Source organism: Phacochoerus africanus, chromosome 15 (genome assembly GCF_016906955.1).
Source record: "Phacochoerus africanus isolate WHEZ1 chromosome 15, ROS_Pafr_v1, whole genome shotgun sequence".
Lineage (NCBI taxonomy): Eukaryota > Metazoa > Chordata > Mammalia > Artiodactyla > Suidae > Phacochoerus > Phacochoerus africanus.
The window spans coordinates 4103867-4128619 of record NC_062558.1 but is presented as its reverse complement, the minus strand read 5'-3'; the positions used below and the strand labels follow the sequence as shown (position 1 = coordinate 4128619).

General features: G+C 44.0%; 1 protein-coding gene and 1 long non-coding RNA gene across 10 annotated transcripts in view; one reads left to right on the top strand and one right to left on the bottom strand.

The window, feature by feature from the left end:
- Nucleotides 1-4758: 4758 nt before the first annotated feature.
- On the bottom strand, nucleotides 4759-8935 carry LOC125116671 (uncharacterized). Its single transcript, XM_047762114.1, is given in 7 exon segments — nucleotides 4759-5100; nucleotides 5103-5447; nucleotides 5450-6608; nucleotides 6611-7166; nucleotides 7168-7555; nucleotides 7558-7714; nucleotides 7716-8935. Coding segments are annotated over 7 exon segments (3477 nt in total). The 5' UTR covers nucleotides 8547-8935; the 3' UTR covers nucleotides 4759-5059.
- Nucleotides 8936-10046: 1111 nt separating this feature from the next.
- Nucleotides 10047-24753, top strand: part of LOC125116456 (uncharacterized) — a 97802-nt gene continuing 83095 nt past the window's right edge. For 5 of the 9 annotated variants that reach the window (XR_007132328.1, XR_007132329.1, XR_007132330.1 and 2 more), the window contains exons 1-3: nucleotides 10047-10338; nucleotides 11559-11617; nucleotides 22968-23063. This is a non-coding gene — a long non-coding RNA (uncharacterized LOC125116456). Of the gene's footprint in view, nucleotides 10339-11558; nucleotides 11618-22654; nucleotides 22763-22967; nucleotides 23064-24753 lie in introns of all 9 variants that reach the window. The other 4 variants (XR_007132332.1, XR_007132331.1, XR_007132335.1 and 1 more) reach the window with 2 other exon arrangements.

Here is a 24753-nt window from a genome sequence, read left to right as displayed (position 1 = left end):
AGAAGAAGAACTTTAGAAAGTTATAGAGGGAGTCCTGTTTTGGCTTGGCAAGTTGAGAATCTGACTAGTATACATGAAGATGTGGGTTGGATCCCTGGCCTCAGTCAGTGGGTTAAGGATCTGGTGTTGCTGCAAGGTGCAGCATAAGTTGCAGATTGGGCATGGATCAGTTGTTGCCCTGGCTGTGGCCTAGGCCAGCAGCTGCAGCTCCAATTAGATCCCCAGCCTGGGGAACTGCCATATGCCACAAGTGTGGCCCTAAAAAAAAAAAAAGTGTGATGACAAAAAAATTATAAAGATTTGTTTTATCACCGTATGAAAAGTGAGGGACAAGAGACACCTAGATTCGATGTAGTATTATTAATGAGTTTCTAGGGAAGAGTTGTCCAATAAGAAGAGACGGCCAGTCTTTCTCATTTTAAATTTGAATACATGAAATCCTACCCTGTATCAATTTTTTGAGAATATATGTTATCTATATTGGATGTCCCTCAGGATTTTTCCACGCTTTTACTATCCATAATCTGTTTTAGCCTCAGATTAAATACTAATAAAAATTCTTAGTGGGAATTGGGGAGAAGAGAAAATACAGAGAGACTAAGAGGTACAAACTTTCAGTTACAAAATAAATGAGTGACAGATATATACAATGTCAGCAATACTGTCAATAATTATCTAATAACTTTATATGGTGACAGGTGAAAACTAAATTTGTCGTGGTAGTCATTTTGAAATATATAGAAATATCTAATCCCTATGTTTTATACCAGGAAAAAACGTAGTGTTTTAGGTCAATTATACTTCAAAAACAAACAAAATCATAAAAAAGAGATGAGATTTGTGTTTATCACAGATGGAATGTGGGAAGAGGGAGTATTTATGAAGGTGAAGAAAAAACCAACTCTGCTTGTAAGATAAATAAGTGCAAGGGATGTAATGTACAACATCATAAATATAATGAACACTATATTATATATGAAAGTTGCTTAGAGAATAAATCCTAAGAGTTCTCATCACAAGAAAAATAAATTTCTATTTCTTTAATGTATCTTTATGAGATAATGGATGCTCACTAACCTTGTAATCATTTCATGTATGTAAGGCAAATCATTCTGCTGTACACCTAGAACCTTGTACAGTGATGTATCTCAATTTTATCTCAATAAAACTGGGAAAAAAACTCAAAATGTACTGTTTTCCTGTATTAATTAGTTTTGGCAGTAAATTATGTGAAGCAACAATAATGCAGTGTAAACCATCGTAATTTTATTTATTCATTAAATAAGGTCCATTTCACTTAGGAACTTAATACTTTTAATTAATTAATGGACTTGGTTAAATAATTCATCCTAGTTGATTCATTCTGTTACAAGACTTGGGAGTAAAGTCACTGAATATTACTGTAACCGCTGAAAAATATATTGTAGCATTTAACACATTTCTGTTGCTGGAGAGAGCAGCAGGGTAAGGGAACCCAGGAGAACTCCTCGGCCACATGGCTCCCAGCCTCAGGTTTTATGGGAATGGGTTAGTTTCTGTGTTCTCTCTGGCCAGTTGTCTCACTTGGCCAATACTAGGTCTGACCCAGGGTCCTTCTTGGTGGCTTGCCTCTCTCAGCCAAGACAGATTCCAGCACCAACAATCCTGGGAGGCTGGTTGTCTCCCTGCTATTAGCACATTCCAAATTCTCCTGGTTAGTCTCCAGAGCATCGCCATGTTCCTCATCAGAGCCTCCTGTTACGAGACAGCTAATGCAAGTGGCAATTGCTGTGCTTGCCAAGTGGGCAGTTTGGTTTCAGTCAGTAGTCTCCTAACAGAGAATCATGGCCAAAGGCAAGATCCTGTGCCTGATGCATAGTGAGGCCAGACAAACCTAAATGTTGGAGTTTGAGCATATAAAGTTTCATTGAAAAGGATAATAAGCAAGAACTTGTCGATGGGACCGGAAAGACTGGAACGCTCCTATTTTGGAGAAGAGTTTTATTTATTTATTTATTTGCCATTTCTTGGGCCGCTCCCGCGGCATATGGAGGTTCCCAGGCTAGGGGTCAAATCGGAGCTGTAGCCACTGGCCTACGCCAGAGCCACAGCAACGCGGGATCCGAGCCGCGTCTGCAACCTACACCACAGCTCACGGCAACGCCGGATCATCAACCCACTGAGCAAGGACAGGGACCGAATCCGCAACCTCATGGTTCCTAGTCGGATTCGTTAACCACCGCGCCACGACGGGAACTCCCTTGGGGAACAGTTTTAATAGGCAAAAATTGGGGGCAAGGGCTCAGGGTGCGTGATTTCTGTTGGGGGCGGGTAGCTAACAGAGTGGTGGTCAGGAAATCTTACTCCATCCAAAGTGACTATTCTCCGCTTGAGTGGGGGGCCTTTCTGAGGAAGAACTCAAAGATATTCTAATGTGTATCCCTTCCGGAAGAACCTGGTCTCCGCTTTGCAGCAGGCCTATTGTTTCTTAACTGCTCCTCCTTTGTTTCTCAGGTCCACCCCTTTTCCATTAGTTAACTCCTTGAATCTGCCCTTTGAAACTCGGAGAAATCTTAAGTTCCAACGGGCCAAATCAAACTGGAAGGGGACTGGGTGAGATTTTGTTCCTAGCAGGGCCCTTCAGGATTCTGAATGGTTTCAAAATTGCACTCAGTGGAAAAAGAAATCATTGAATACGACTAAACCAGTGAGCTCGATTTTGAGAACATAGGCTATTTGTCCTTCCCCAAAGAAGCCCACGTGTAGCCCACTAGGTAAACTAGACAGAAAATTCTATTCCATTAGGAGGACATTTTCTTAAGACTAAAGAGCTTTAGCAATTTGGACACTGTGATGTCAGCCATGAGGTTTCCCAGCTGCAGCCTGGAACCCCATCTAAGGGATGGAGATGGCCTAAGACCTGAAAGGCCAGTAGAAGGAAAATCCCCCTCGTCCGGACTCGGAAGAGGCGACACCCCAAATCACTCATGAGAAGCGGTCTTGATGCAAACAGCAAGAGGATTTTTATTCCAAGCACGCTGGGGCCCACAGTCGTACGCCACGCAGGGGTAGAGGACCGCGGCCCCGAGTGCGGAGTCGGGACAGCTCTCATGGGATTTACAACAAAGCCCGGGGTTCACAACAAAGCCCGCGCTTCACAAACCAATCATTTCAAAATATCACAAACCAGTCATTTTAAAACTTCGAGAGCCCGCGCTTCGTGGACCAATTAATTTTAAGTTGTTCTGGAGTTACGTGTTTGCGCCTGTTCCTGGGCGGGGGAGACATATTGTCGCCAAGATATGTTTACCAGGATTTTCAACATTTTATGGCGCAACCGATCTTACTGGGGTCGGTTTAGCGATTAACTTCTCCTCCTTTTATCTTATGCAAGCAGCTTTACAGAAGCCAAACAAGCAGTTAGGGGCCCTTTTCCCTGTTATCTCAAGCAGTTTCAAGCAGTTTCATGCACGTACTCAGGGGCCTGTTTTCTCTTCTTTTTTCCTCCACATAGTTTTGTACAGAACAGAGAGCAAGCCCTAAAACAGCAAGAAGTATGGTCTTTTTCCTATAGGGAACAGGGTCTGGAATTCGAGGGCATTTAGAGCTTTTTATTAACTTTCTGGGTTCTGGGAGGGTTAGGTCGCATTTTCATCCTTTCATTCCCCACTTCTTCTCTTGTTAATAGTTCTAATCTTAGAACTGGGAAGGCTAAAGGTCAGTTTCTCCTTGTTTGGCTAATACCTTGGTCCTACAGCAACCGGAGGTTCCATCTGAGTGTCTATTCTGAGGCGAATAGTTAGAATAGATCCTTCTCCACCCCAAGAGCCTCTATAGTACACTACTCCCCAAGACATACCATTTATCCACTTTCGAATATTTTCTTGTTTTCCTTTTTCGGTGAAACTTATTTTCAAGTAATCTAGGTCTGATAAGTTGCAGCTTATTTGCCTGTTTTGTATCCGTTGTTTCCAATCAAACTGTTCCCCATGGCCAAACACAGTGCCATATCGCCTTAATTTGTTTTTATCAGCATAACTGTTGACAAAAGAAAAACTTATTCTATCTTGCCGAGAGGTTGGCCATTTCCAATACCCATCATTGGAGGTTACACAGCTCCATTTCTTGCAAAAGAAATCCCTGGGATTTCCACAATATTTTTCATTATTTGGGGGTCCTGGACAAACATAAAACCCGTAAGCACGGAGTATATCGGGGGGTGTGGCTTGGTGGTTAAGACCAGGGATTACTGATCGAAGACAGACATGTAGCTCAGGCCACCAGGTCCCTAAGGGAGCTTCCCCTTGCGTGCTGTTAATAGTAATACCTGTGCTGGAATCAGTGAGTAGCCAGGTGAGAGATAAGGGTTTATGGGAGGTCGGGCTGTCCACAAGGTGTTCACTACTGGCCTGGGGAGTTATTGTTATTGTTAGAGTAAGGAACCAGGCGATGGAGGCGAAGCTTAAGGGGATTCTCAGTCTTTTTGGCTCTCCACCCCGAGTCGGGAGGTGGCGCCGGCTTAACGTGGGATGCATGGATCCAAGTGGAGATTCCTTCGACTTTCACGGCCGTTGGTGTGGTCGAAAGTATGAGATAAGAGCCCTTCCACCGAGTTTCAAGGTTTCCTGCACGGTGGCGTCTAACATAGACTGAATCTCCAACTTGGAAGCGATGTGGAACTTGCAAGTCTCCTTCTCCTGAGTAGGCCTCCCAGAGCTGCTTCCACGCTCGCTGCCTCACCCACTCGAGTGCCTTGAGCCTAGAGGACAAAGGCTGGGAAAGCAGCACATCAGCACTATGTACAGAGGCAATTTCTACCAACGGGGGGGTCAGCCCAAACTGTCCAGGGGTGTTCCTAACCCTGAAGAGCACAAAGGGCAGGAGAGCTATCCAATCATTAATGCCAGTCTCTGAGGTCAATTTGGTAAGGGTCTCTTTTATGGTTCTATTCATCCTCTCTACCTGTCCTGAGCTTTGGGGTCTGTATGCACAATGCAGTTTCCAATCAATCCCCAATATCTTGGCCAGTCCTTGACTCACCTGGGCAACAAAAGCTGGACCATTGTCTGACCCTATTACCTTAGGTATTCCAAATCTCGGAAAAATTTCCTCCAATATTGTTTTAGCCACCACGCTTGAAGTCTCTTTCTTAGTAGGATAAGCCTCGACCCATCCTGAAAAAGTGTCTGCAAAAACCAATAGATATTTGTTTCCGTATTTAGCCGGCTTTACCTCAGTGAAGTCCACTTCCCAGTGAGCGCCTGGGTGGCTTCCCCTTAGTCTCTTTCCCGGAGGTATCGTGGAAGGATTAGCATTAACGAGCTGGCAGGGCACACAATGTTTGACCACCGAGTCAGCCACTCCTGGTAATTTCAGAACATGATAGGGGGATGTTCTGACTAACTGCTGCAGATGCTTAGCTCCTAGGTGGGTTAGACGATGCATCTGTTGGACGTATTCCAACCCTTTTTGTGGGGCAGGATTTCCTTCCCTTCTGGGGTGCAGCAAATCCCCTCTGGGGTCTCAGAGAACCGTTCTATCTTTTTTATTTCTTGCCAGTCTTCTAGGGTGCACTGCCGTCCGGGTTCTGGGGCTTTGGACGTCTCTATTATAGGTAGTAGGTTAACACCCTGGGCTGCCTGCTTGGCGACCTGGTCAGCCATCTGGTTTCCTTCGGAGATGAGATCTCTGGCTTTCTGATGCCCAGGGCAATGTATGATGGCTAGCCTTTTTGGCAAATGTAGGGCCTCTAATAAGCTCAGAATTTCCTCTTTATTCTTGACTTCCCTCCCTGCTGAGGTAAGTAACCCCCTCTGTTTATAGATAGCCCCGTGCACGTGTGCAGTCGCAAATGCATACCTGCTATCCGCCTAAATGTTCATGGATTTCCCTTCGGCCAGCCGCAAGGCTTGCGTGAGGGCCACGAGCTCAGCCTTTTGTGCTGAAGTTCCTTCCGGCAGGCTGCTGGCCCAGATCGTGCGGGTCCCATCCACCACTGCCGCCCCAGCCATCCTCTTACCTTCCACCACATAGCTGCTCCCATCAGTGAACCAGGTCAGCACTTCTCCAGTCAGCGGGATGTCTGTAAGATCCTTGCGGACCCCAGTCTCCTCAATCAACAGTTGATGGCAATCATGAGTCACTGGTTCATCGGTCTCTTCAGGCAGAAGAGTGGCAGGGTTGAGGGCGGCTGGTGGAGTGAACGTGACCCTCTCTGTGAGAAGCAGGCTTTGATAGCGGGTCATGCGGGCATTGGTCATCCATCGGTCTGGGGGCTGCCGGACGATGTTCTCCAACGCATGGGGGGCTATTATAGTTATATTCCGTCCCAAAGTCAATTTGTCAGCGTCCTTGACCAGTATGGCCACAGCTGCGAAAGCCTTCAGGCATACGGGCCAACCACTGGCTACAGGATCGAGCTTCTTTGACAGGTAGGCAACAGGTCTCCTCCAAGGTCCTAGGGATTGGGTTAAAACTCCCTGGGCTACTCCCTTACGCTCATCCACATAAAGAGTAAAGGGTTTAGTTACATCAGGGAGGGCCAGAGCAGGTGTGCTCAGCAGGGCCTTTTTGATAGCATCAAATGCCTTCTGGTGCTCAGGAGCCCAGGAGAATTCCCCCCCCCCTTTTTTTTTTTTTTGGTTAGCGGGTAGAGTGGGGCTGCTAAGGTCGCAAACCCCAGGATCCACAGTCTGCAAAATCCAGCTGTCCTCAAAAACTCTCTCACTTGCTTGGCTATGGTTGGGGCCGGTATCTGGACTACAGTTCTCTTTCGTGCCTCCGTCAGCCATCGCTGCCCGTCCCGCAAACTGTACCCCAAGTATATTACCTCTCTCCTGCAAATCTGGGCCTTTTTAGCAGAGGCTCGGTAGCCTAGGTCAGACAATTCCAGTAGTAGTGCCTTCGTACCTTCTAAACAGTCCTGTTTGGTGGCTCCCGCTAGAAGCAGGTCATCCACGTACTGGAGGAGGGTCACCTGGGGGTGTTGGATCCTGAAGTTGGCCAGATCTTTATCTTCTTCCAGAGCTAGGACCTTCGGTCCTTTGTTTCCCTTCTTGGGGCAGTCCCTTGCCCAGTGTCCTTTTTCTTTACAATATGCACACTGGTCCTTATCGAGTGGGGTCCTATTGCCCAGGTTCCCTGACTGTCTAGGGCCTGCCCTAATTTTCCTAAAATCTCTCTCTCTCCCTACTGCTCTTTCCTTCAACCACTGCGGCCAAGATCTTAGTCAAATTCTTCTCTTGCCGTCTATCACGTCTTTCCTCCCTTTCCTCTTTCTCTCTTTCTTTTCTTTGTTCCCTTTCCTCTTCTGTCTCCCTTTTGTAATACACTTTCTCTGCCTCCTTCACTAGATCAGGTAACTCAGCCTCCTGTAACCCTTCTAGTCTCTGAAGTTTTCTTCTGATGTCCAGGGCCAACTGCCCTATGAAGGCCAGGGCCACTGAGGCTTTCTGGGCCTCCGAGGTAGGATCAAAAGGGGTGAACCGCCTGAAGGCTTCCATGAGCCTCTCAAGAAATACCGAGGGAGGTTCGTTCGGTCCCTGCATCACCTCTCTTACCTTAGCCAAATTAGTGAGGCGCCCCGGAGACCCGCCACCAGAGCCTGGCGATAGATTTTCAAGCTCTCCCTACCTTTAGCCGTGTTGTAGTCCCAACCGGGGCGAGTCAAGGGAAATCCCATGTCAATCTCATTTTGCAACTGCGTGGGTCGCCCGTCGGCCCCAGGAACATTTTTTTCTAGCCTCTAACAGAATTCTCTCTCGCTCCTCGGTTGTGAAGAGTGTCTGCAGCAGCTGTCGACAATCATCTCAAGAAGGCTGGTGAGAGAACATAAGGGACTCCACCAACCCCATGAGGCGTTGGGGACCCTCCGAGAAAGGGGGATGGTTAGTTTTCCAATTATAGAGATCTGCAGAAGAAAAGGACCAATACTGGAGGGGCTGCAATTGGCCCCCCGGCATGGGAGGGCCATAGGTGCGCAGCGGTAATGTCACGACCTCGTCTGTCTGCTCCGGGGTAGCGCCTCTCCGACTCCGAGTCCCGGCAGCAGGTCCCTCCGCCGCTGGGGCTCCAGGAGGGGCAGAGGGTCCCCCCGCAGCCCCCTGTGCCAGATAAGGGGGTGGGGGAACAGGTTGGGGTTCCGGCCAAGTCGGCGGCTCCTCAATCTCGGGGTAGATACTAGGAGAGGATTTGATTTTTTCGGCCGAGTGTTTGTTTTTCTCTCCAAGAACCAGAATTTGGGTACCTGGCTTTCTTGGTTTATTTAGCCAGGGCTTAACCCACGGCGGGGGGCTTTCTGCCAAATCTTGCCACGTAAGAATATAGGGCTCCTGATTGGGATGGGAGCTGGGTCCAGTCTGAAAAATAATTGCTTTAACAGCCAAGATAATCTCAGAATTAAAGGTCCCCTCTGATGGCCATCCAACATCAAATGTCGGCCATTCAGAGGCACAGAAAGTCTGCCAGGGTCCCTTCTTAACCTGAACTGACAAATTATGAGCCCTGGATTTAACTTCAGTCCAATGGTCGAGAGTCAAACTAAGGGGGGTCGTCACCGTCTGTCCCATATTAAAACTGTAGACAAGGACCCACAAGACAAAGACACACGAAACAGAAACCAACAGATCCAGACACACGCGACCCGTCCGCGTCTTCCACAAGCAGGCAAAAGAGTCGGACGGCCGCGGAGGGGGAAGCTTTCGCTTCAACAACAGAACTTGGTTCTCCGACTGACAGTAGGAGACCACCAGGCGTCCCTGGCTCTCCCCACCTCCCGGGGCGTCCCCCAGGGCGGCAGCCTGGGATCCTCCTAGCACGTCTGCTGATCACAGTCCTCCAGTCCTCACGGTCTGAGAGGACAGCTGCAAACCGAAAGCGCGCATCACCGAAAACAGACACTCAGAACAGAGACGCCAGCCGACACACACGTTCCAAAGGGGATCCCTTTACCTCCAAGTCGGTTCTCGGGTGTGAGGGGTGGTCGCGGGGTTCCCGGCCAACGCACCAAATGAAAAGGCCAGTAGAAGGAAAATCCCCCTCATCCGGACTCGGAAGAGGCGACACCCCAAATCACTCACGAGAAGCGGTCTTGATGCAAACAGCAAGAGGATTTTTATTCCAAGCGCACTGGGGCCCACAGTCGTACGCCACGCAGGGGTAGAGGACTGCGGCCCCGAGTGCGGAGTCGGGACAGCTCTCATGGGATTTACAACAAAACCCGGGGTTCACAACAAAGCCCGCGCTTCACAAACCAATCATTTCAAAATATCACAAACCAGTCATTTTAAAACTTCGAGAGCCCGCGCTTTGTGGACCAATTAATTTTAAGTTGTTCTGGAGTTACGTGTTTGCGCCTGTTCCTGGGCGGGGGAGACATATTGTCGCCAAGATATGTTTACCAGGATTTTCAACGTTTTATGGCGCAACCGATCTTACTGGGGTCAGTTTAGCGATTAACTTCTCCTCCTTTTATCTTATGCGAGCAGCTTTACAGAAGCCAAACAAGCAGTTAGGGACCCTTTTCCCTGTTATCTCAAGCAGTTTCATGCCTAGAGGCACGTACTCAGGGGCCTGTTTTTCCCTTCCACATAGTTTTGTACAGAACAGAGAGCAAGCCCTAAAACAGCAAGAAGTATGGTCTTTTACCTATAGGGAACAGGGTCTGGAATTCGAGGGCATTTAGAGCTTTTTATTAACTTTCTGGGTTCTGGGAGGGTTAGGTCGCATTTTCATCCTTTCAGACCCACAGTATGGGGACACACTCGACCCCAGATCTGAGGGCACCCAAGTCCTGGGACAAACATTTCTCTAGCATTTCTACCCTGCATCGCTAAAACGGATTGCTTGATTCACTCATTCACCGGGTCGGCACGAACGCTGCAGGCCCTGTACTCTCTGACCGCTCACCCGCCTGATCTCTATGGTCTCCGTCTGCGCATGTGCGGCGTAGGCCCCACCTCGTCTCAGCCCCTGTACTCTCTAGACCGCTCACCCGCCTGATCTCTATGGTCTCCCTCTGCGCATGTGCGGCGTAGGCCCCACCTCTTCTCAGCCCCTGTACTCTCTAGACTGCTCACCCGCCTGATCTCTATGGTCTCCGTCTGCGCATGTGTGGCATAGGCCCCACCTCTCCCTTTCCTCCCGCGCGGGCCACGTGAGGAGATTCTGGAGCCTTCAGGTTGTCCCCAGTGCGCAAGCAGCAGGACGAGGCCCAGGACTTTTCGGGCCTGCACGTTTGCTGAGAGTGGTGTTTCTGTGGAGGGGGCAGAAGGTGGACGTCTTAGGAAGCCTTGCCACCCAGTCGGGACCCCACAGGGACTCCGCAGTGCCTGGGTGTGGCCTGGACCTCGCCCGGGAAAGGTGCGTGTGGGATCCGTGTTGGGGTCTTGTGGTCTGGGGACAGGTGGAGCTGAAACCCGTTAGGGTCGGGCGCTTGGCTCGTGTGGGGATCCTGTGCCCTGCGTCCAGCTTCGCAGGGTAATGGGGAGGTAGCGGGAGCGAAAGTTCGACGGTCACGCTGCGTGGGCTGGAGGAGAGGGTGGGCTGCGGGTCTTCGGGACAGAGGGACCTGATCATTTGCTATTGTGTCATCTTTGACCTATGGCCGGGGAAGTAACCTTTGGAAGAGTCAGGTCCGTTGTCTGGAAAGGAGGCTATGTATGATGTCTGCCTCATGCAGTTGATCTGAGGATAGGATGCGGTGTGTTTTTTGTTTTTTTTTTTTTTTTGCCTCAGCTTGCAGGGGGTTGATGTAGAATCTCAGTCCCCAGACCAGGGATTGAACCTGGGCGTCTGTGGTGAAAGCTGAGAGCCCTAAACTCTAGCGCTAAACTCTGGTGTCATTTGTGTGTGGAAGGAGTTAGCAAAGTGCCAGGTACTAACCGCTAAAGAAGTGTGGACAGCTGTTGTATGTAGAAGACACTTTCCTTCTTTTCATTGGGTGGTTTACAGAGGCGTCCAGGCTCTCTCCTGGTAATTGGTATGAGCACCTGCATGAAACACACACAGAACAGAAACCTGGGCAGCTGACTTCTCCAGGCTTACCCAGATTGGGACAGAGCCAGGACTGAACAGGGCATTCAGACTGTCCAGTCAGAAGAATCTTATCAGGAGTCCCTTTTGAGAAATTGTAACCCGCTTAAAGGAAAAAAAAGAAAACAATTTGAAAATTGTCTCAGAGCACTCCATACTTCTTTACTGGACTTCCTGTGGTCTCTCTTACTCAAGGAGTAAACACTTTGCTTGGTAAATAGATAAAAAAATGCAGCCTGTGTCTTTTTTCTGCATTCATGTCCATGAAATAGTGTCATCCTCTGGTGTTTTAAGCATCTGTTGTTAGTTTTTTGTTTGTATTGTTTCAATTAATGGACAAGCTGATTTTTACTCCATGAGCAGTGATCATTTCAAACTGGAAAATAGAGGGCGCTTCCAGTGGGTCCTTCCCTTGCCAGTTCAGGGTTTAGAGAGAGGAGGTAGGGAGGCTGCTCTTAGGCTGGGCTACTGAGGTAGATTGGGAGGTGAAGGTAGGAGCTGTCGGGCAGCCCAGGTGTTCTGACCCTGTCATCTCTCTGTCCCCTCAGCTGAATCTTCACAGGCCTCTCTAATGTCTGAAGTGCTCCAGAAAATGAATCTATTTGAGGTGAGCTCTTTCTCCTCCTCTTTGTGCTGTGATGGCTTTCACTTTTTTTTTTTCTTTTCCTGTCTTTTGTCTTTTCAGGGCTGTACCTGCGGATTGTGGAGGTTTCCAGGCTAGGGGTCTAGTCAGAGCTGCAGCTGCTAGTCTACACCACAGCCACAGCAATGCCAGATCCAAGCCGAATCTGTGACCTATACCACAGCTCATGCCAACTCCAGATACTTTAACTCACTGAGCGAGGCCAGGGATTGAACCTGCAACCTCATGGATCCTAGTCGGATTCGCTTGCGCTTCGCCACGACGGGGACTCTGGATTTCACTTTTGATTTCCGATTGTTCTCATCCTTTATGAATGAAAATTATTTACAATTTATAATCAGTTTGCTGAGATTTTATTTGAGACACGGAGGTACTCGGAAATAATTATATTGAATTCTTTTTTGCATTTGTTGGAGTAAAGGTATAGCAGCTTACTTTTGTTTTAAGGTTGTAACTGCCATCTTTTTGTGAATATATTTTAATTTTTCTTCAAATCGTATTGACCAAGTAAGTTTGCCTATAATTGTGTTTTCTTGTGTCCCTGCCCAACTGTGATATGTTGATTATACTTATTGGGGCACTTTCCTGCTCTTTTTTTTTTTTTTTGGCTTTTGTCTTTTTTGTTGTTGTTGTTGTTATTTCTTGGGCCGCTCCTGCAGCATATGGAGGTTCCCAGGCTAGGGTCTGAATCGGAGCTGTAGCCACCGGCCTATGCCAGAGCCACAGCAACGCGGGATCCGAGCCGCGTCTGCAACCTACACCACAGCTCACGGCAACGCCGGATCGTTAACCCACTGAGCAAGGGCAGGGATGGAACCCGCAACCTCATGGTTCCTAGTTGGATTCGTTAACCACTGCGCCACGACGGGAACTCCCTTTCCTGCTCTTTTTTCTTCTCCTCTCCCCCTCCTCCCTTCCCCTTGCTTTTTCCTACCCTGCCTTCTCTCATTCATATAAGAAAATAACCTATTACAAATTTCATGAAACTCAGCCCTAACATTGGACTTTGTGAGTACATCTGCTTTTTATGTGTAAATATAGATTATTGAGTCACTTTAAGCAATCCTGGGTGTAGTCTTGTATTTTAATTTTTTTTTTATTCATCTTTGGATGTTTGGGGCCACACCCACAGCATATGGATGTTCTCAGGCTAGGGATCAAATCACGGTTGTAGCTGCCAGCCTACTCCACTGCGACAGCAACGCCAGATTTGTAACCCATGGAGCAGGGGCAGGGATTGAACCTGCATCTTCATGGATGCTAGTTGGATTTGTTGTCACTGAGCCACGATGGGAAGTCCTCTATTTTTTATTATTACCACATTTTCAGAGAAAATTGTACACTCTTATCTGCTAGGAAATGTATTTTCGGAACCTTGTTGATAGTATCCTTTTAAATCTGTTGTTATGTTGATAATTTCTGTCTCCAGGTGTTTAAGTAATTTATTTAATGAAGGGAATGGTGATCAGAAGCCAGCCAAATGTGTTGCTGGTTGGCTCTGTCAGAAATCTAGATACTCAGGGTCTGAGGATGAGCTAGAAATTTCTACTGGTAGTATATTTTAAATACTGAATTGAGGGAGCATAGATTAAGCCATTTTACTGGTTCCCACCTCAGTACACCAGCTGTCAAGTTCTTTTTTATGTAAGCGATATGTTCCTCTGACACTCAAATGTATCTTTTTTTTTTTTAGGGCCGCACTCATGGCATATGGAAGTTCCCTGGCTAGGGGTCAAATCGGAGCTGTAGCCGCAGCAACACCAGATCTGAGCCACATCTGCGACCTACACCACAGCTCACAGCAACACCAGATCCTTAACCCACTGAGTGAGGCCAGGGATGGAACCTGCGTCCTCATGGCTGCTAGTCAGATTCTTTTCCACTGAGCCATGATGAGAAGTCCAAGACACTCAGATCTAAACAGAGGAGTTCCTACTGTGGTACAATGGGATTAGCTTTTCTGCAGCATCAGGACACAAGTTGGATTCCCATTGGGCACAGTGGGTTCAAGGTTCTGACCTGTGGTTAGGATCTGATCCTTGTCATGTAAACTCCACATGGGTTGGCCAAAAGAAAGAAAACAATCTAAATAGAAAGACTCATTGAATTCTGTGACCAGTTTGAATTAATTATTTATTGTTTGTGGTGCAAAGTATGAATCCAGGGAATTGCTGTTAATTTATTTTCTAATGGACATTTTTAGTCTTGTATGATTTTTCTCGGAATATACTTTCTGCACTGAATTGCCTGAGCACTTCAGTTAAAGAAATGTGTGTACATTTTGTCACATCTGTCATTTTTGATGTTTCATTTTTGTGAGTAGCACACACTGTTTTGATGAGTGGCTGTATGATTTGTCTTGAAATCAAGTAATAGCAGTCCTCCAACTTTGTTCTTTTCAAAATTGTTTTTAGATTGTAGGTTGTTTGCTTTTCGACATAAATATTAGACTCAGCTGATGATTCTCAAAAAGCCTGGATAGCTTTTGATTGCGATTGCATTGAATCCATAGATCTCTATGTGGAGAACTGACATCTCCATCCTATTAAGTCTCCTAATCTAGGAATTCAGTGTTTCTCTCTGTTTACCAGGTTATCTAGAGAACTTGAAGCTGAGGAGGGACACGTGCCACTCTTGAGGGTGGACTCTATTGGGACAGTGGTGGCAACAGTTGGTGTTGCAGGCTCTTTCAGTACTTCTTTCAAGAAACGATGATGTTAGCAGTTGTATTTAGAAAGGATCAAATATTGGATGGATCGTGAAGGCAGAGAGCCAAGCTTCCGTAGAACATTGCAAATAAAGAATGTACTGTCGGACACTAAATTTTGTGTTTTTTTGGCTGTGTTTGTGGTATATGAGTGGCCCAGGATTGAACCTGCTTCATAGCAGTGACCCAAGTCACTGCAGTGGCGATCCTGGATCCTTAACCTGCTTCAGCAGCAGGGAACTCTAGACATTTTTGATTTTTTTTTTTTTTATAATGTGAAAAAAAACTTTTTAGATTTTGTTTTACATTCTTAACATAAATTTGATTGGAATTAGTTCCAAAGCTATTTTCCATGTCACCCTTGTCCTAAATCTTTGGATTGATAAGGGGTGTGCTTTCGTAGATATCATGTCCTTTAAGGATGTGACTGTGGAGTTTACTCAGGAGGAGTGGCAGCGGATGAGCCCTGCTCAAAGGACCCTGTACAGAGATGTGGTGCGGGAGAACTACAGCCACCTTGTGTCATCGGGTGAGCCTGCTGTATCATTCGACTCTGCCTAGAGTGCAGTTGGTTTTCTGTTTCTACTTAAACATCACCTATATTGAGGTATAATTAAAGGGAAGTAAAATGCAGCAAGATTCAGTATGCAATTCAATGAATTTTGAAAAATGTGTCTAGCTATTTCACCAAAATCAAGAAACAGATGATTTCTATCACATGAGAATTTTCCTTATGCCTTTCTTGAGAAGTGTATGCACAGTGTGTGTGCACAATGATTAATCATTCTTTTCTTCCCACCCATTTTCTCTTCTTTTTTCTTTTTTTAAATCCCTGTTTTCTGATAATCACCAATCTTCATTCTAGGTCAATCCTTTTTTCTTTTTTGAAATTTCATATAAATGGAATCAGACTTTGTGTTCTCTTTTTCCCGATGGCTTCTTTCCCTTGGTGTAATTCTTTTAGGATTCATGGATATTGTTGTGTGTATCAGTATTTATTCCTTTTATCAACAAGTAATGTTTGTTCTATGTGTGTCTTTCCAGTTGCTGAGAAGACATTGAATTCCTTTTCCGTTTGGTACTTTTATAAGTAAGGGTACTATGAATATGTAAATCCAAGTCTGTATAGCTGTATTTTCATTCCCTTGTGTGAAGACCTTAGTTAGAGTTTGTTTCCTGGGCCTCTTGGTAAGTATTTATACTTATAGGAGTATCTCATTTTATTGTACTTTAATTTTTTTTCCACTTCCTGGCAGTTTCGGGGTTTTTTTTTAAGAAATAGAAAGCTTGGAATTCCCGCTGTGCTCAGAGTACACGAATCTGACTACCATCCATGAGGACACAGGTTTGATCTCTGGCCTTGCTCAGTGGGTTTTAAGAATCCAGCATTGTCTGTGTAGGTCGCAGACACGGCTCAGATCCCGTGATGCTGTGGCTGTGGTGTAGGCCAGTGGCTACAGCTGTGATTTGACCCCTAGCCTGGGAACTTCCATATGCCATTGAGTGCGGCCCTAAAAAAAAACCAAAAACCAAAAAAAAAAAACAAAAAACCACAAAACAAAACAGAAATAGAAGGCTTGTAGAAAGCCCTGTGATTCTTCTATGGATCTGGGCAATGTCAGTTGAGAGCCTTCTGGAAAGTGTTGACCGTTACAGACGCCATGAAGACCATTGTGATTTCTGGGGAGAAGTCACATTATCAGCCTGAATAGGAGTTTGGGAGAAGTTGATTCCTACCCTTATGGATAACTTTGAAGGGTTCTAAACTTCACTTACTAGGAATTGTAGATGTAGTCTAAGAAGCAGAGAATTAGAGGTAAAATCTGAAGATGTGATTCAGTTGTTTCAATCCCAAGATAAAAATTTAATAGATGAGGAGTCGCTTCTTGAAGGAGCAAAGAAAGTAGTTTTTTGAGATAGAATTACTCCTGGTGAAGCCACTGTTAAGATCCTTCACATTACAACAAAGCATTTAGAATATAACATGAAGTTAATAAAGTAGTGTTAGGTTTTGAGAGGATAGACTCTAGTATGAAAAGAAGTTGACAGTTAAAATGCTGTCAGCGAGCTTTGCATTTTTCAGAGAAATCATGAAGAGTCTGTTGATGTGAAATCCTTCAGTAAACACCACCATTATTTGTCAGTAGCGATCAACATTGAGACAAGACTCTTCACCAGCAAGAAGATTTAGGCCAGAAGGCTCATATGATGGTTACCATTTTTTCTCAATAAAGTTTTTTTTTTTCTTTTTTAAAAGCCCTCACCTTTGGCCTGTGGAAGTTCCTAGGCCAGTAATTGAACCCACACCTCAGTTGGGACCTGCACCGCAGCTCTAACAAAGCTGGGATTTTAACTCACTGCACTAGAGGGGAACTTATGGTGCAGTAGTGTTTTTTAGTGAAGTTTGTATGTAAGTATGTATGTATGTATTTTTGCTTTTTAGGGCTGCACCCGCCGCACATGGAGGTTCCCAGGCTAGGGGTCAAATCAAAGCTGCAGCTGCCAGCCTATACCATAGCCACATTAATGCAGGATCTGAGCCGCGTCTGTGACCTGCACCACAGCTCATGGCAACACCAGATCCTTAACCCACTGATCGAGGCCAGGGATCGAACCTGCAACCTCACGGTTCCTAGTAGGACTCGCTTGTGCTGCGCCATGACGGGAACTCCTAGTGAAGTTTTTGTATTATTTATATAAGATATAGTGCTATTGCAGACTTAGTAGTCTAAGCAGTGTGTATATACAATTTGATATATACTGGGAAATCAAAAACTTCTACTCAATTTTGTTGTGATATTCACCTTAGTGCAGCTGTGGACCCACGTTTGAAGTGCGTATCTGAGATATGCCTATATATGAAGAAAAAGAAAAAGACGTGCCAAATGCTTATCATTATTATTTTGTATTGTAAAATTGTTGAGTTTTGCTCTTTTTAATGGGAGATTGTTGTATGTACTTTGGGTATTTCATTTATCATTTCTCTTTGACTAATAACGGTGAACAGATTTTCTTTGCTGTTTGTCCGTTTATCTTTTTAAAAACTATGTTCAGCTACTTAGTCCATGTGGGTTTTTTTTTTGAGTTTTTCATCTTATAATTCAACTAAAAGAGTTCTTGACACGATCTAGATTGAAGACTTTAAAATGCAAATTTTGTAAATTTTTTTCTTCTAATCTATGGATGGCCTTTTTATTTGCTGAAAAATTGGGCACAACGTTTTCATGTTGATGAAATGCAGTCTATCATTTTCTTTACTTTCTTTTTTTTTTTGCCATTTCTTGGGCCGCTCCTGCGGGTATATTAAAACCAGATTGTTCTTTGACTTGGGAGGCCAGTGACCTTTTCCGAATACCTTTGAGGTCAAAACTTGTCACAATAGGAGTTCCTATTGTGGCGCAGTGGAAATGAATCTGACTAGTAACCTTAAGGTTGCAGGTTCAATCCGGGCCTTGCTCAGTGGGTTAAGGATTCGGCATTGCCCTGAGCTGCGGTGTAGGTGGCAGACTCAACTCGGATCCTGCATTGCTGTGGCTCTGATTTGACCCCTACCTTGGGAACCTCCATGTGCCACGGGTGCAGCCCTAAAAAGAAAAAGAAGAGAAAAACACTTGTTATAATAACAGTAAGATATTAGCATTTTTTTTCCATTCTCAAAGAGACAGCATAGTCTCCAAGTAAGTTCATGCCTGGAAAATAACAACGAATAGAACTCAGAAGCTCATGAGAACCTAGATGTCTGATTAAATTGATCTGTGTTGGTCTTTATTTCTAATGTAAATATTGGTAATCCTTGTAGCAAAACCCTTTGGAGTCTTTCAGTTTCCCACCCCTCCCCGGTAGTATTTTGTCTTGCCTTGACTTCCAGTTTGAGTCTTGTATAACATTCTCACCATGTTTGTGTTTCCTTTATCTTCTTTATCGTGTGGAGTATATTATAATAGCTGTGTTAATGGCCTTGGAGGCTAATTTAATGCCAGGTTATCATTGTTTTTTCGAACCATTGATTGACCTGTCTCCTGGTAATGATTCCTGTTTTCCTTCTTTCCATACTTGGTCATTTTTGATAGTGTGCTTCAAACTGTAAACTCTACATTGTTGGCTGCTAGGTTTTGTACTGTTTGTTTACATGCTCTTGGGGCATTTTGGGGAGTGTAAGAAATGACTTGGTGTAATTTCATTCTTTGCTTGTAATTTAAGTAAATTAACTAGATTAATTCAGTATTTACTTTTTATTTTATTTGAGGCCTTGAGTATTCTTTAGTTTAGGAATTATTGGGTCACATTAGTAGGACAATAATACTCTTGAGAACAAAGCATTTAATATTTATTAGAATATCTTTTCACTCTTGCGGATAATCATGTCTGAGTGTGCTTTGAGAGTTTTTTAGTCTGTGGCATTGGGATTCTTTTTCCTTTGTTGTTAGAAGTTTTTTTATAGGAATGTACTTTTTTTTTTTTTTTTTCTTTTCTAGGGCCGCACCCATGGCATATGGAGGTTCCCAGGCTAGGGGTCTAATCGGAGCTGTAGCCACTGGCCCACGCCACAGCCACAGCAACGTGGGATCAGAGCTGCGTCTGCGACCTACACCACAGGTCACAGCAATGCTGGATCCCTAACCAACTGAGTGAAGCTAGGGATCAAATGCACAACCTCATGGTTCCTAGTTGGATTTGTTAACCACTGAGCCACGACAGGAACTCCGAGGAATGTACAAATTTTACTCAAGCCATGTTTTTTTGTTAGATCTTCATGGCTTTCTTTCAGCGAAATTTTTTATTTCACTGTGATTTTTTTTTTTTTTAACTGGATTCAGGGCATATGGAATTTCCCTGGGCAAGGATTGAATCCAAGTCGAAAGTGGGATCTATGCCATGGTTGCAGCAACTCCAGATTCTAAATCCGTTGTACAGGCTTGGAATTGAAAAGGTGCTACTACAGACACAACTCAGTATCCTTCACCTGCTGTACAAAGCAGGAATTCCACTTTGCTCTGAAATTCTAATTGCTTGGCCTCCCCTTAACTCCCTTAGCAGGCTGTGCTTGGGTGTCTTCCTTCTGAACCATAACTTAGAAATTCTGTTTCTTTCCCTTCTCTTGGAGATTCTTGTGTTCCAGTGCCAGTGTTTACTGAGTCATACCTAAAGATCATTATTTCATTGATTTTGTAGAATTTCTGGTGTTTCACATATTACATTATTCCTCCTAAACTGTCATGGCTATGATTGGAAGTTCCTCTGCAGAGCTTTATTTAAACTTCTATACTTGAAGAATCCTTATGATTCTGGGGTTTAAGAAGATCAGGTTTTTTTTGAGATTTGTAAAAAATGTTTTTGTAGGTCGTTTTCCAAAGGAAAGGTCAGGTGAGCAGCATCACTGTGCTACTCCTATAACTATTCCTTTCTGGAAATTCATATGCATTAAAGCCAATGTAGCTGATCCAAGTCCTAAATTATTTACCTTTTACAGGATATTATTTTATTTAATTTTTTAATTTTTTAATTTTTTTGGTCTTTTTGCCATTTCTTGGGCTGCTCCCGCGGCATATGGAGGTTCCCAGGCTAGGGGTCAAATCGGAGCTGTAGCTGCCAGCCTACGCCAGAGCCACAGCAACGCGGGATCTGAGCCTCGTCTGCAACCTACACCACAGCTCACGGCAACGCCAGATCCTTAACCCACTGAGCAAGGCCAGGGATCGAACCCGCAACCTCATGGTTCCTAGTTGGATTTGTTAACCACTGCGCCATGACAGGAACTCCAGGATATTGTTTTAGAAAACCAGAGGTGGGAGTTCCCGTCGTGGCGCAGTGGTTAACGAATCCGACTAGGAACCATGAGGTTGCGGGTTCGGTCCCTGCCCTTGCTCAGTGGGTTAACGATCCGGCGTTGCCGTGAGCTGTGGTGTAGGTTGCAGACACGGCTCGGATCCCGCGTTGCTGTGGCTCTGGCGTAGGCTGGTGGCTACAGCTCCGATTAGACCCCTAGCCTGGGAACCTCCATATGCCGTGGGAGCGGCCCAAGAAATAGCAACAACAACAACAACAACAAAAAAAAGACAAAAAAAAAAACCAGAGGTAATTGTCAAGGTGGAGCAAGGAAAAAACCATTGTTTTTACAGGAAGAATTTCTAAGCAAAAGCCTTGCAGGTGAGTTAAGTACTTGTAGACAGGTCTCCAGGGTAAGTGTGATCCACAGTGGTCAGTTAGAGGTGGACACCATGAAATAGTTTAAACATTCTCTTTTTTGAGGACTTGTATCTTGAAGTTGGGAGTCTTCCTAATATAATGTAGGAAGAGAGTATGCAAGAAAAGGAATAAAATGTAAGCCCATTGATGTTCTCACCTTTACAAAGAGTAAGATGGAAGCTAGAAATCCAGATACATACATGAAAAATGATGTAAACTTTTCTATTCAAACATGGTGATTTACTGATCTTTCATGTAGGTGATCTTTAGTTTTAGGCCCTGCTCCCTTTTAAGACAAGATTCATGTATTTATTCCTCGTTTCTCTGTTTCTTTTGTCTAGCTTGTTTAATGACCTCTACACTAGTGGCCTTTCATACTGATTATAGCACTTTTATAACATATTTTAATAATGAGCTGACCAAATTTCCAAAAGATTCTTGTGAGATTTTGTTTAGTATTATGCTAAAATTTAACTTTGAAAAATTGCATCTACGTTGACTAAGATCAGTGAGTCCTGAGCTATTTTTGAATGTTTACTTAATTTATAACTTAGTTAAGCCTAATTTTCCAAATTAATTTCAAGCATGTCCTTGGTCCAGTCTAATTGCATTTTTTTGGGGGGGGGGGTAATTGGCATTAGCCCATTCATATTGATTGGCCATGATTTCTCTGTTGCTGTATCTGTGTGTGTTTGTGTGTAAATTGTTTAGAAACTTTTTAATAACAGACCTGTTTCCTTTGCTTTTTAAAATAAGTGTGTTTATTTCCTGATAAAATTACAAAGTCCTCAAAAAGAGAGTCTGTAAAGCATTATAGATATAAGGGCAAATAGTTACTATAAATTTTATGAGTTATATGACCTGTAATGATCCAGAAACTTTTGCTTAAGAAAGACCTGAATTTTCCCTGATCCAATCATATTCTGTTTTGTTTTGTTTTGTTTTTTTAGGGCCGCACCTGAGACATATGGAGGTTCCCAGGCTAGGGGTCTAATTGGAGCTGTAGCCACTGGCCTACACCAGAGCCACAGCAATGTGGGATCCGAGCCGTGTCTGAGACCTACTCCACAGCTCACAGCAACGCCAGATCCTTAACCCACTGAGCGAGGCCAGGGACCGAACCTGCAACCTCATGGTTCCTAGTCAGATTCGTTAACCACTGTGCCACGACGGGAACTCCGTAACTTCTTTCTCATTTCTAATTTTATTGAGCCCTCTCTCTTTTTAGGTATAAAGTTCTGACTTGGAGCTCAGAACTCTCACTCCCATGGGTGAGCCTCTGAGGTACAGGTGCTTTCCAGTCTGTGGGCCACACCCATGTGGTGCATATGGGATTGCTTTTATTGTATAATCGCACCTTCTACGGTCTTTATCTTCTGGAGTAGGATGTCTTTTTTGATGGTTTGCAGTCTTTTTGGTTGAAGGTTGTTTAGCAGTTGGGTGTAATATTGTGGCTCTTATGAGAAAAGGTGAGCTCTGGCCCTCCTACTCCACCATCTTAAGTCCATCTCTATCTTTCTCTCTTTCCAAACATTATGTCTTTGTGTATGCTTTAGGAGTTTTTCAATGTATGGCATTGGGGTTCTTTTTCCTCCATTGTTAGAAGTTTTCTTATGGGAATATACCACTTTTACTCAAGGTGATTTTTTTTTTGTTAAAACTTCATGGCTTTCTATCAGTGAAATTTTTTACTTCACTTTTAATTTAATTTTTTTTTTTCCACACTCACAGCATATAGAAGTTCCCTGGCCTTGTAGTGAATCCAAGCTGCATGTGTGACCTATGCCAAAGATGTGGCAGTGCCAGATCCTTAATCCACTGTGCCAGGCTGGGGATTGAACCAGTGCCACCACAGACACAATGCCAGATTCTTAACCTGCTGTGCCACAGCAGGAACTTCACTTTCCCCTGAAAGTCTAATTGTTTGGGCTTCCCTGAACTCCCACCATTGCCTCATAGTTACTGAGATCAGAAGGCTCTGATTTTGTGTCTTCTATCTGAACCATAATCTAGAAATTCTCTCTTTCCCTTCTCTCCAAGATCCTTGTCGTCCACTCCCAGTGTTTTGTGTGTAATGTCCAAAAGTCATTATTTTGTTGATTTTGTAGGATCTCCAGTTTTCTTCCATATTACATTATTCCTCTTACACTGTCATGGCCATGATTGGAAGTTGCTGTTCAGAGTCTTATTTAAACTCCTGTACATGGAGAATCCAGGTAATGTGTTTTTATGATTCTTGAGTTTAAGGAGATCAGTGTATGTTGAGATTTGAAAAAAACATGTTTTTGTTATTTGCTCTCCAAAGGAAACGTCAAATGACCACCATCACTATGCTGTTCCTATAACTACTTGGTCCTTCAAATTCATATGCATTAAAGTCAGTGCAACTAATCTAAGTCCTAAATTACTTCCCATTTACAGGATGCAGTTTTACAAAACCAGAGGTAGTCTTCAAGTTGGAGCAATGGAAAGGTCCATTGTTATTAGAGGAAGAATTTCCAAGCAGGAGTCATGCAGGTGAGTTAAATACTGTAGACTGGTCTCTAGGGGAAATTAGATCCAAAGTGGTCAGTTAGAGGTGGACACCATCCAGTAGTTTAAACACTCTTCTGATTTAAGAGTGCATCTTGAAATTTAGAAAGAGTAGTCCTAATGTAGTAAGGGGGTGTTTAGATAAAGGGATATAAGCCCATTGATGTTCTCACCTTACAAAGAGTAAAATGGAAGATAGAAATCCAAATACATAGATAGTAACTTTACATATAAATCATATAAACTTTTCCATTCAAATGTGGCAACTTAATGATCTTTCACATAGATGATTTTCTTCACTTTAGGTCCTGCTCCCTTAGAAGTTAAGAGTCAGTAAATCATGTATTTACTCATTTCTCTCTTATTTCTGTAGCTTGTTTAATGAGGTCTACACTAGTACCATATCATACTGATTACAGCACCTTTATAACAAGTTCAAATAATGAGGTGATAATTTCCAAAAAATACTCATGAGATTTTGTTTGGTATTACACGAAACGTTGATTTTTAGCTTTGAAAAATTGAATCTGACCTTCACTAAGATCAGTGAATCCTGAATTATTTTGAATGTTTACTTAATTTACAATTTTAGATTTTTAATTTTCCAATTTCTTTTTATATAATGATTTTTATTTTTTTCCATTATAGCTGGTTTACAGTGTTCTGTCAATTTTCTACTATACAACATGGTGACCCAGTTACACATACATGTATACATTCTTTTATCTCAATTTTAGCCATATCCTTGATACAGTCTAATAGTATTTTCTTTGTTTTTTAGTTTTGTCTTTTTTGTGTGTTTCCTAGGGCCACACCTGTGGCATATGGAGGTTCCCAGGCTATGCCAGAGCCACAGCAACGTGGGATCCAACCTGAGTCTGTGACCTACACCACAGCTCATGGCAACTCCAGATGCTTAACTCACTAAGCAAGGCCAGGGATTGAACCCGAAACCTCATGGTTCCTAGTCAGATTCGTTAACCACTGAGCCACGACAGGAACTCCTAAGAGGATTTTATTTGAATAGTTGACATTAGCTTATTCATATGGATTGATTGGCAGATACTCTGAAATGCTATATTGATTCATTAGCAATTACTTCTGTAATGCTGTATGTTTAAAATGTTACAGAAACATTGCTTAATCATCTATTTCTTTTTTTTTGTCTTTTTTTGCCATTTCTTGGGCCGCTCCCGCGGCATATGGAGGTTCCCAGGCTAGGGGTCTAATCGGAGCTGTAGCTGCCAGCCTACGCCAGAGCCACAGCAATGTGGGATCCGAGCCACGTCTGCAACCTACACCACAGCTCACGGCAACGCCGGATCGTTAACCCACTGAGCAAGGGCAGGGACCCAACCCGCAACCTCATGGTTCCTAGTTGGATTCGTTAACCACTGCGCCACGACGGGAACTCCTTAGATAGTATTTCTTATTAATCACTTGAGGTGTAACCAGTTCTGAAATTAAATTGCTCACTTTCTCTTCCTTCTCACACTTTAACACTCAACTTTAGTTTCTTTAATAGTTTGTTTTAGCTTTTGAATATCAAATATGACTTGATTTGTCAACATTAAACTATGTATTTGATATCTTTCTTTTCACGATGGAAAAAAATTAGGATTATATCTCATTGCTTTTGTTAGATCTTCCTCCTCCACATATGGATATGTTTTTT